Source organism: Leptidea sinapis, chromosome 18 (genome assembly GCF_905404315.1).
Source record: "Leptidea sinapis chromosome 18, ilLepSina1.1, whole genome shotgun sequence".
Classification (NCBI taxonomy): Eukaryota; Metazoa; Arthropoda; class Insecta; order Lepidoptera; family Pieridae; genus Leptidea; species Leptidea sinapis.
In genome coordinates, this window is record NC_066282.1 from 9,335,862 (window position 1) to 9,348,796 (window position 12,935).

The 12,935-nt window shown below is 33.6% G+C and overlaps 1 protein-coding gene across 5 annotated transcripts in view; it reads right to left on the minus strand.

Moving 5' to 3' along the window:
• The window catches only part of LOC126969527 (ubiquitin carboxyl-terminal hydrolase 7-like), a 31,742-nt gene that overhangs the window by 11,896 nt on the left and 6,911 nt on the right, over nt 1-12,935 (minus strand). For all 5 annotated transcript variants that reach the window (XM_050814998.1, XM_050814997.1, XM_050814999.1 and 2 more), the window contains 10 exons: nt 12,460-12,577; nt 11,284-11,425; nt 10,395-10,569; nt 9,534-9,726; nt 8,747-8,900; nt 7,775-7,911; nt 6,503-6,599; nt 4,870-5,106; nt 3,584-3,857; nt 1,745-1,836 (listed from right to left, as the gene is read on the minus strand). In XM_050814998.1, coding sequence (XP_050670955.1) covers nt 1,745-1,836; nt 3,584-3,857; nt 4,870-5,106; nt 6,503-6,599; nt 7,775-7,911; nt 8,747-8,900; nt 9,534-9,726; nt 10,395-10,569; nt 11,284-11,425; nt 12,460-12,577 — 1,619 coding nt within the window. The remainder of the gene's footprint in view (nt 1-1,744; nt 1,837-3,583; nt 3,858-4,869; nt 5,107-6,502; nt 6,600-7,774; nt 7,912-8,746; nt 8,901-9,533; nt 9,727-10,394; nt 10,570-11,283; nt 11,426-12,459; nt 12,578-12,935) is intronic.

Sequence of the window (12,935 nt, forward strand, 5' to 3'; positions counted from 1 at the left end):
GAATGATTACTTGAGACCCGGGTAGAAAGCAACTCTGTTCCCTCTTTTATCACCATAAGCTAAGACCTCAGGTAAAACACAAATACATATTATAGTTACTCATATAGTTAACATATGAGACGATAAAATAGGAATTAAATTTGTACTTGTATAACTTGAGGCCCTCATATTGACTTGGTGCCCACAATTATCTCTGTACTCTAAGGTTCTTAGTAATCAGATATATTATAATATAATATACATATACTCAAAATATAAAATAAACATAACACAAATACTTATATAACGACAATATACGTTTGATGCATCATTTTACATATTATATTGTAATTTAAATGATTTGTAAATCGATGGAAATGTAATCTTGATATAAAAGAGTGGCAATGAGTTTCTTGCTACTTCTTCTCAAAAAAATTTTTTTTGACATTCATAAGCGTCATTTCCGTGACCTGCATGAATAAAGTGATTTTGATTTGATTTGATTTATAACTCATATAAAATGTAACTCAACACAGGTTCTAAATAAATATTATATACAATATTATATATAAATAATTCTAACATAAGTTCATCCGATACTGTTATCTGATGAACTTATATTAGAATTATGTAAGTCACTCAACGTATTACAGGAGTAGGTTACGCAACTCAAACGAGTATGGCGAGAATGGACCATAATTTAAAAATTAAGGAAGCATTGTACAAGTACAAGTTAATATTAATTATAAACAAAAGTTTATTACAATGTTTATATAAATACAATTGAGGCGTTTAGATATGGGAGTCTAAAGAAAGAAATTGTTAAAATTATTAAAAAATAAGTCATCTTGTACTATCGGACCATTTTGCGCAATTGATTTACATTATTTTGACATGACAGTCCTTGTCACATTTATATGGATGTTCCGACACCATCAAACTATCTATATACTCAAATCAGTAGTAATTCACTATAAAATACAATAAGATTATCGTTTTTTACTAAAATGGGTATGTAACTTCTTTAGAAGTATCGATACCTGCTTGAAAAATGAATGAATTGTGAATCCTCAATTATTAGCACTTCTTACTAATAACCTTAACTATCCCTGCTGGCCAACCTTCCATTTATATAAATATATTATCTTTTAGCAGACAGTATTTAGGCATAGCCATAAGATACAAATTATTTATTAAACAATACATATCGTTTAAAAATTTTAGGATATATTTTACTTTAATAGGTATATCTTTTTCAGACTTACTTACGATTTGCTTTTTTCTTAATTTGGTTAAGTTCAAAAATTATTAATAAGTTTCCATGATGTACGCCACTTCTTACAGTGGGTTCCAAAATACATGCATACTCGCCATCCTGCTTTATACAAGTCATTGACATTCATAATCAAGTCTCTCTCAAAGTAGATGGAGATTGAACTTGAGTTTAAAAGATATTTATTTCCATTGTTAACATTAGCTACCAACTATAAAATAAACTATACAATATACAGTTTATTATATTGTCGGCATACATTACTTTGGCATTTAATTTAATAGTAATAATAATTTATACAATACATACATATATATATAGATTAACTGATAAATATAAGAAAATTCTGAAATATATACAAGTACAGAGCTGCTGAACATGAAATATAAATAAAATTACTTATATCCAAAATAATTAAAATGATAAAGTTCTACATGAGAATATTATAAATGAATGTGTAACTTCAGATAGAGAAAAACTGATTAATAATACCTTTTCGAGAGGATCATTGTAGTTATTGATCTTCTCAACAAAGTCCGGCTTAATCTCTTCGTATAAAACAAGAGGTGTGTCTGGTGGAAAACCTGAAATACAAAATAATATAAAGTGTTAAATGGGTATTCATTCTTTTTTCATACGAGGGCTGCACTAAAAGTATCGGGAATTTAATATTTCCACTGTTCCTGTCATATTAAAATCTTTTTAAATGAAAACTCCTTGGTTTTAAAAATCGAATACCATTTATTTATTTAAAAAAATATTCTCCGTCTTGTCACAAGCTCTTTTCAAACTTGTTTAGTCGAATTGAGAAAATGGAATTGACTTGAGAAAATTCTAGAGCGATGATTTATTATGACTTTCGAAGTGGTTTAACACAAAAACAGTGTGTTGACCGGATGATTTCTGCATTTGGTGATGAAGCCCCATCCAAAACCACAATTTATCGCTGGACGTGTCAAGCTCAGTGATGATCCCCGTAGAGGTCGTCCAAAAACTGCAGTCAACAAAGAAAATCCGGCGTACAGCCCCGACCTAAGCCCTAATGATCTCTATACTTTTCCTAAAATAAAGAATAAATTGCGTGGTCAGAGATTTTCATCACGTGAAGAAACTGTGGATGCCTACAAAAATTCGGAAGTATGAGACCCCAACTTCCGAATGGAATGGTTGCTTCAATGATTGGTTCCATCGTATGGAAAAATGTGTCAAATTTCGCGAAGAATACTTCGAAAAGCAATAAATACATTTTTAAATAGTAATGTTGTGTCACTTCCTTGATTCCCGAAATTTTCAGTGCCGCCCTCGTATACTATTTTGCTACCCTTAGCGACCATTTTGCGTTAGGTGTCTCCATGAAAACCCATTTGTGTCTGTTCATTTCTTTTCTCAGGAAGACTGTCTAGTTCTTTGAATGTACATATTTTAAGAGTTATAAAACTCAAATTAGGATTTTGTTATAGAACCATCGAGACCTATTCTATAACCAATAATTTTTTACAAATAATTTCCAATAGATTTATTAATAATGTTTACCAATATTTTCTTAATTTTTAACTACATACTATATAGTGTTGCTTATATTAAACATCCACTTAACACTACAATGTAGTTCCATATGAGATTCTTGAGAACTTAAAAATACTGTGTTGCACTGTAATTGCGGCTATCATCTATCTAGTGAAATTACTGGGCAAATGAGACTAAACATCTTATGCCTCAAAGTGACGAGATCAATTGTAGTGCTGCTCAAATTTTTAGGGGTTTATCAATAATCCTAAGTGGCACTGCATTGTAATGGGCAGGGCATTACCATCAGCGGAATGCCCTGCTCGTCTCGTCCCTTATTTTCATTAAAAAATATATCACTTTAAAACGTTAAGTCCCAGTAGACCAGTAATTCTACTAGCTTATGGAATCTTTCAAACTGAGAAACACAATAATAGTGCTTAGTACACTTGGTAGAAAAGCATTCCGCTGTTGTATACATCTGCTAGCATCTTGTGAAAAGTCTCCCATTGACAGATTACACTTATTTGACTTAGGTTTAAGATTCTGAAATGTACTATTGACAAAATTTATTCATGGACCCACTTTACTGATAATACTTTTAATATCATAAAAACAGGTTTATATATGCATGACAAATAAATGTGTGACAATTGGTAGACTGCAAACTGATAACAGTAATAGGAAATGCCTGTTCAAGCGAATTTCGACCTACTCGTTTATTATGACTGCAGGAAAATTTTATTACGGTGGGTCACTAATCAACTTCGTCAATAGTTCTTAAAGCTATGAAGAATGGAGATATTAATATATAATACAACATACCTGCCCTCTTGTTTAAGATTGGTATTAGATCTGCTGGTTTACTAGCAATGGGCAAGTAATGATGTCCACAGTAATGGATCCTCTTCTGTTTGGGATCGTAGTACTTGAAGAACAACACAACATCATTCTCCTTATCAAAGGGGGGCAGTGTACTGAACCCGGAGTCTGGAGGCAGCATCTCCAGGAATATGTTCCACGGGTTCATGTTTTCTGATATGTCAGCTATTGTTTTTGACTGGTCATTCGTAATATCAAGACAAGTGGGTCGGCAGGTCTGCAAAAAAATTAACTAAGTTGTTATTGATCAAAAGAAAATAAATCAATTTAGTACTAAACTAGCTCTTAGAATGCTTTCGCACTACTTCCGATCAGAGTCTGATCCGTAGTTGTGAAAATACAGGTCTAGAAATCTCGGACCGAATTCGAATATTGCTTTTTTATGTATGAGACGAGCAGGACGTTGAGCTGATGGTAATTGATACGCCCTGCCCACTACAATTGCTTACGCACTAGTCCGATCTCTGATCCAATATGACAACAACAATGACAATATATAATTACGAGCTGACCCAGCAAACGTTGTATTGCCGATATTAAAATAGCGATACAAAAGTAACTGTTGATCGTAGATGGGTGAAAAAAGGTTTGAAATTGTATGTATTTTTTAAAGCTGACTCATAATCAAGCAAATTTAAAAAAAAATGTCAAAAAAATTAAAAAAATTCGTGTGGACCACCCTTAACATTTAGGGGTATGAAAAATAGATGTTGGCCGATTCTCAGACCTACTCAATATGCTCACAAAATTTCATGAGAATCGGTCAGGCCGTTTCGGAGGAGTATATGATGATGATATGATTTTTATTAAAAAAAATACATATGTTTGTATTATTATTACCCTATCCTTAATTTTCGTACTTTTATATACTCTTAGGCTATAATTATATTATACTTTAATAAGTTTTCAGCTCTTAGTGTATTTGATTTCTGCTGGGGTGGAGTTTACTTTACGTTTGTAGATGTTTATTTTTCAGTTGTTTTCATCAACAAATTCACAGATCTGTCAATAACAAGAATTGAAATTAAGCCTACATATTGCATAGTCACAAATTTGATTTTATTACAGGTAGGACCGATGGCAAATATGTGGAAATTTTGTCACAGTCACTGTTGATGAGGTCAATCAATCAGTCAGTCCTTACAAATATGATGTCTGAGGGAATAAGTTTCATGCATATCGCACGGAATGCCAAAAACGAATGGTGAGATTTCGCAAATGTTGTGTACCTGATTGGACCGTGCACTGAATGGCCACGGACGCAAATGCTTCTGCGGGTAACAAAAGTTCTCCGCCAGTATGTCCATCAGCTCAGAAACAGTGGCCTGCTTCCTGACCCGGAACACGCGGTAATGCGCTCGCTCGGGGTCGTACAAGTCATTGCCCTGGTGCCCATCAAACGCCTCTTCCAGCACCACATTCACATTCATATATAAGTGGGCTTCATTACGTTCTTTCCGACGTATCTATAATGTACGAAACATTTTTGTAAGCAAAAAAAAAGAGAATATAAAACACAAATAAAATTTGACAAAACAAAATTTTATGAACGATGCGGGATTCGAACCCACGACCGTGCCGGTGCTCTAACCGACTCAGCTAACCGTTCAAGTACCGCCTCGTTATAAAATTCTGTTTGCTTTGTTCAACTCTCAGATTGTGGCTTCATCTACACTCTACAGGATCTAGTTTATAGTTGATAACCTGCTCAACCCCAATATTTGCATATTACGAAATTGACTTGAGATGTCGCTCTTGTAAATCTAAACAATATGTTATGTTTTTAAAGTGATAACCCTCACTTCTAGGATTAATACACAAATAAAATTAGAAAAACAAAATACTATGAACGAGGCGGGATTCGAACACACGAAGGTTTTCACTTTAAAAACATAACATATTGTTGAGAATATAAAATCTCTGTAGATGCTGCGCTTCTTCAAGGAGGTGGTAGGCTTAGATAGGTACACTTTCCAAATGAGAATAAATCAAAAGATGCTTTAAGATGAACATACAGAGGCACAATCACAGGATTTTCTGCGCAATTATCTTAAGTTGATAATTTAAAAAATCTGTCATGTAGAGTTATGTGTAACACATATTATTATTATTCTCTTTATTACAATTTCATCTTATTTTCTACATTTATATATATAACATATTTATTAAAAACAATATTACAAATATAAATATAAAAAATAGAGTCCCGCCGGAGTTGGTTCACGACAATTCCGCCGGTGGTTAGGGCGACAGACTGAGGAACTTCCGCACGATGCGAGCCGTTCCCAAAACAGCTGCTTTCTGTAACTGACCCTTTATCCAGTTATTAAGCGAGAGCCTCCTGAGATGTTGGTCGAGGCTCTTTGCTACAAGACCGTTAACGGAAACGACTATTGGGACAATTATTGAATTGAATCAACATCCCACATGTTATGATTATTATTATTATTGCCTAAAAGTTACTTGTATAAAATGTACTGGACTCAAATAAACATGGTGTGTTGTTATATTTTTTTTTTAATTAATGCATTCAGTGTAAGACCCATAGTGCAGCTAAATACATAGTGGCCATAATGAGTACGCTATCGTATATTAGTACGTATCCACCGTCAAGCCGCTACCTATGAAGGACCGCCGAATGGTGCGAAACTGATCGGTATCAACACCAATGAACCGTGAGTAAATAATGATAATAATAATTTGTTTATATCAGACCAATGCCCATATTTACCAAAAAAAATTAAATTAAAAAGCTGATTTAAATAAATAAAGTTAGCACTGTCTCACGAAAGTTTTAATTATTTAAAGTACGCATGCTTTTTTAAATGTACAATTTATTAATTGTATTCAACTTATACATACTGTTTCAATCCGCTTCTCTTCAGCAAGCCTCTCACTCAATTCAGTTGGTATATCTGCCTGAGTAACTTCTTGCAGCACAGTCTTCAATTGGGAGTCCCTAGTAACCAAATACTTGTTAGTAATACAATTTTCTTAATATAATAAAGGAATATATACCACAGTATAGGTATTTTTTTTCGATCAGATGGTGATGTAATGTTTGTTTTAGATAGAATGGCTTTCACCATGGTCGGTAGGCGAGCGATCATCTGGTATACCTACCTAACATATAGATGGGCGGCGGCTATCGAAAGCAAGGGAGAAGGTTTGGCAGTTGGCCTGGATATAGTGAAGGCCTTTGATCATGTATGGCAAAGCAAATGATGGACATTTGGGCTTCACAAGAGTTTATGCAAGTGGATCACCAGCTTCCTCACTGGGCGCAGCATACAGGTCGTTGTTGATCTTCTAGTTGGTATTGTTATTGCTTGAACCGAAAGGCCGTGAACGCTAGAGTTCCCCAAGGCTGTGTGTTATCACCTACACTGTTTCTTCTGCATATCAATGATATGATGGACACTTCCAACATGCATTGCTTTGCAGACAACAGTAGATACTGGTAACGCCGTACGTACACGGGCAATGCAGGTCTCTCTCGGGAAATCGTCGACCATTTTCGGAAGAAACTTGTATCTTCTATCTAGTCCTCTCTTGAGAAGGTCGCTGAATGGGGTAAAATGAACCTTGTCCAATTTAACCCCCAGAAGACTAAGGTTTGCGCGTTATTTGCGCTATAAAACCCCGTTCTTCCCTTAATGCCTCGCCTAGTTCGAAATACTGAGTTCGACGTCTCGAGCGATTCAATTTGCGATTCGATTGAAGTTGCCAATTCCGCGATTATCTGGAGGGCAAAGCCAAATTGGCTTCGAAGAACCTGAGCGTCATAAATAGAGCACAGCAATACTTCAAGCCGGCCCACATTCTAGCGCTCTAAAAGCGCAGGTCGGCCACATGTGGAGTATTAGCTGTCATCTCTGTTCTGGTGCACCCCAGTAAGCAGAGCTGCCCAAATTATAAAAATTAAGCTTTGACTGCACTTGTATAGTCTCTTACTTTGAACCAGCTATCATGTCACTTGCAACAGGGGCAATTGGAAGTTGATTGAAAATCCATATTACAGCAGACATCTCGTGATGACAGTAAGATAACAAGTGAGTTTTTACACATTTACTATATATGTAAGTAAATAGACATCTAATTCGGGCTGTATCATCTAGTAAAATGGAATCGCACCTTATATAAACCAACATGTAAGCGTTGGTACAGTGTCGTACAGTCAGCGCCATATCTTCATCATGACCACCATAGTTGTACTCGATGGCTTCTTGTTTAGTGCAGCGTGATACTACGTCGTCGTCAAATTTACACCACTGAAATAAATAAATAACTATTCAGTCTTCTCGAAATCCAATCAACAGAATGAAATACAATTTTGAATAATGTTAAATGTTATTATCTACACCCATGCATTAAATACTCTATTAAAGATTCTAAAACAGTTAGCTTATTGCCAACATTAAACACCTCATCTCAATTGCTTAAGCCAATTAACAGAAAGAAATACAACTTGGGTTTGTGATAAATGTAATTTAGAACCAAGACTAGACTTTAAACTAATACCAAAGATTATGCATAAGTTTGGCGTAGTTTTTGCTAATTGTTTAAATACAATATCTATAATAATAGTTAAGTATGAAATAGCGTAAACATAATATTGATTAAAATGAATACTATTTTATTTTTAATACACATAATAATATAATCTTGTTTATGAAATAGGATTCCGGTCAATGTTTTTTTCTAGGGCGTCCAGCAGGCAGTTTCACAATTGGACATAGTTAAGCAGAAAGGACTCAAACCACACTTTGGTCAAAATAGACCTGAAGGTCGAATCTGTCATGTAGTGAAAGCCCTATTTTTAAAATGTACACGGAAACTGTTTTTTTTTTTGGATATTTATATGGAAGATTATTTAGAGCTGAAACTTCAAATGCCTATAACTCAAAAGTGCCTTTGTGTGGTTATGAGTCCTTTCTGCTTAACTATGTCTAATTGTGTCTCATGGTTGAGATTAATGTATAAAAATTATTATATTATTGGGCGGCGGTGATCACTTAACAATAGGTGACCCGTACGCTCGTTTATACTCCTATTCCATAAAAAAAAATCCTTAGTACATAACCGTTACAGTGAAATGCTTCATACCTTTCCATCTCCTTTAGGATTTATAAACACAACATAATGCCCCCCATGGTTGTCGCCAGAGTGAACCAACACAGCATGGAGTGTGTAGTCTGCTGGTGTTTCAGGCTTCTCTTGTAAGTACGCATCAAGGTTAATATGCTCGTAGAATTCAAACCTGCAACATTTCGTAACTTAAGTTATCTTAATTTTATCTACTTAACTATTATTTTTTCACTTCAACATGAGTGAAATCAATTCCATTCTAGATCTAACGCAGCGAGCTAGCTTTCTAGCAAACATTGTATTGCCATATAAAGTAATAAAAAAAAAAATATTAAAATGTTTGGAGTATAAAAAATAGATGACAACTGACTCAGGCCTACATAATATATCGTAGAAAATGTATAGTACTACAATAATCATTATATTCGATTGCCATATTGCAACTCTATAGCGTATCTGCGGATGGAATAGACTAATATTAAAATCACTATACAAGAATAGTTATTGATCGTAGACGGTTGAAAATTTTAAGTTGTATGTATTGTTTAGTGCTGAAATATAATTTTAAAAAAATTAAAATAAAATATTTAGGGGTGGGCGACCCTTATCATTTAGGGGTATGAAAAATAGATGTTGGCCGATTCGCAAACATATACACAAATTTTCAACAAATAAGTTTAGCCGTTTCGGAGGAGTTTGGTAACAAACACCAGTACACAAAATCTTTTCAGAAGTAGGTGATTGTATGTTCAATCTGAGAATACAAATAATACAGAAAATACTTTTGACATTAATTCACACATACCTATCATTAAACTTAACGGAGCTGTCAGTGATTGGGTCATACTGGAACCGCATGAGGTGCAGATGCAGTACGGGTGGAAAGGAAGCAAAGATAACCCCCTTCTCTGCTTCCTGGAGACCATGTTCTCCGGCATCATACTTATTCTCACCATCTAATGTCTCTGTGTTTATGTAATCCTTGAATGATTCATCAACTGTAAGATATTTTAATATAGTTTATTCACACAATAAAATTATAATTCAAATATTTTTATTCAAAATAGGATACAGGAAAAACTACTACTGGTTCGAAAAAGTATGCCTCAGACCTGAGAAGAACGGGCGCAAGAAACTCAGTGGGATTCTTTTTTTTTCATAAAATTATGGTTACAATGTAAAATCGTACAATAAAATTTATTATCAAATAACCTGAGGGTGGTCGCTCCATTCCCAATCCGTATAAAGATAGTCATTTATGTTATAGTAACCTTTACCACAGAAACGTTTTTAACAATGCTTTTGAATATTGTAATACATTTGTTTTGAACATTTTCTGGGATTTTATAACACCTTATATTATAAATATGACAAATTTCATGTTTTTGTCACACCAAAAACTTAATGGTAACATTGGGGCTTTGCGGGTAACAAGTTGTAGTTTCAATAATAATATTAATTTAAAATATTATCTATATATGATTTAAAGAGTTATAACATTAAGTTCTTTCATATCAAATTGTATAGTTATATCAAATACTACATACTAATAACAATTTACCTAATTTTGCTTTTTATAAGAAATGTTAAAATTTCTTAATTAATACACAAACATTATATATCACATAGAGACTATAGAGAACTCTACTTTTTTTAAATTACTTACTGTTCTTTTTTCCTTTAATATTAAGTTGAATATCATAAAATGTCTCCACTCTTGTACTAGACACATTTACATTTTTACATTTAATATAAGAAGTCATTTTGCCTTCAAACAGTCGAGGTACAGTTCCTTCCACGCATGTGCCTTTCATCTTGCTCTCCAGTTTGTCCAGCAACACCTTAAAAAATAACATTGTTTTTATATTCGGTATGAACACAGAAACTAAAATATAATAAAATGTACATTCAGCAGTACTATTAACAGAAGATTATAATATTGAAAAACATCCTTAACACCCCAGGGTAGATAAATTCAACACTGAATATATTCAAGTTGCCAGGAATATATTCAGTGCTGTGTTGTGCATGCACTATTTGGATTTAGTTTAGAAAGGTGTCATAAATATTGAAATCTGGCCACAAAACACTCAGCCATTTACATCTTACATGTTAAAGTAAAGTATATTTTGTTTATATACATGGATGCTTTAAATACTCTATTAAAGATTACAAAACAGCTTATGGACAACATTTAAACACCCAATGTCCTAATAACCATTACATCATCCAAACAAGTGTTGTAATGAAATTCAGTACAACATTATTACATCCGTTTTCATAATAACACTCCTTTGGATGATATTATGGTTACTAGGACTACCATTTTAATGTTAGCAGTAAGCTAACTGTTTCAGAATCTTTAATAGAGGAGTCATATTATGGGTATAGATAAAGTCTTGTATGCAACTGTTGATAATAAGGTATTAAAACGCTCATGTGATACTATTATCACATCTGTGTCTTAATACCCCTTATTACACAACAGTTGCATAAATAACTATTACATTATACATTAATATCAATGAAAAAATATTAACGAAAAAAATACCAACTCTAAGAAATTCCTGCACATCATGTTGCATGAAAGAGTCAAGTGTTTCCCAACCAAAACTCTTTGTCAGTTTCTTGGTACCAACGGGTTTGTCAGAAAACTGTAACTCATAGAATACTCTCTGCAACGCCAGGGCCACAGATCTGAAATTTATAAGTATATTATTTTGGTGAGTTTTATTAACAAAGAAGTTTAAAATCTAATGGAATAATATAAGTTATAATTAAAACCTAAAATTTACAAATAAAATTGATAAAAAAAAACGTTGTTGTATAATTTTTATTTATTATTTATATAATATGTGTACAGTTCAGTCAGACAGCACCCTGTCTAAAATTATAAATAAAAATAAACCAAATATGATAATAATTGTAAGCAACAATAATGAGCAAACCTGATAATCTAAAAAGTAGTTTATTTCCTAAAATTGATTCCATTAGGTTTATATTTGCCATCATTTATATGTAATTGAGGCAAATTTTGCTGTGAGAGAGAAGAATCTCTTACAGTCTTCCTCTTGCGGTCTGTTATTACTATAAAATAAAAATTAGCTAGACCCATCTAATCTAGCTGTTTTCTCAAAAAAAAGAAAAAACCAAAGTTTACAAGGCCCTATCTAAAAGAATGAGTTAAATAAAATTTTCTTCAATTTGATATCTATATCCATTTATGTCTCTCCGTTCTTTCATTTTTAAATAAGGGATGAGACGAGCAGGACGTTCAGCTGATCGTAATTGATACGCCCTGCCCATTACAATGCAGTGCCGCTCAGGATTCTTGAAAAAACCAAAAATTCTGAGTGGCACTACAATTGCGCTCGTCACCTTGAGACATAAGAAATTAAGTCTCATTTGCCCAGTAATTTCACTAGATACGGCGCCCTTCAGGCCGAAACACGGTAATGTTTTTTTTAATGGAAAAGGAGGAAAAAACATCAGAGGAATCACAGGAATTTTGCCGGCCTTTAAGGAAGGTGTACGCGCTTTTTTTGAAGGTACCCATGTCGTATCGTCCCGAAAACACCGCATGTACATGTATACGTTTACACATTACTGCTTCACAGCAGAAATAGGCGCCTTTATGTGAAGCTGCATCTCTTTTAATATTTACTTTTACGTTTTGGTGGTGCATATGCCTAAGTCACCCAGGTTTTTAGTTATAATGTATGCATAAATACCTTGAACTGTCATCAGATTCTGTGGGCATCTTGTATACAGCCTTTCTCAATTGATTTGTGAAGTACAATGTTTGTAAGAGAGAATTCATGTAGCATGTTGCACCCTGGTTCTTCAAACCTGCAAGACAACAATAATCGTCATAACTTGCACGCAAAATTTGGTAGGTACAGCAAGTCTTGTTTATTATTAATAAACTAGCTGACCCGACAGACGCTGTTCTGTATATGATAAATAATAATATATATATAAATAATATATCATAACATCAAAAATTACTTCGTAAAATATGCACCCTGCTGTCGTAATGAAATTGTTTCACAGCAGAACTGTCAAACCGTGCGTCAGTAAATTCTCTCATAGAAATTATGTATGAACACATCAAAGGAAAAACAAATTTGTTTTTATTTAATTTAGCAGCATTTTCCTATTTATTCACCTTTTAAACCTTCTCTGGACTTCCACAAATAATTCGAGA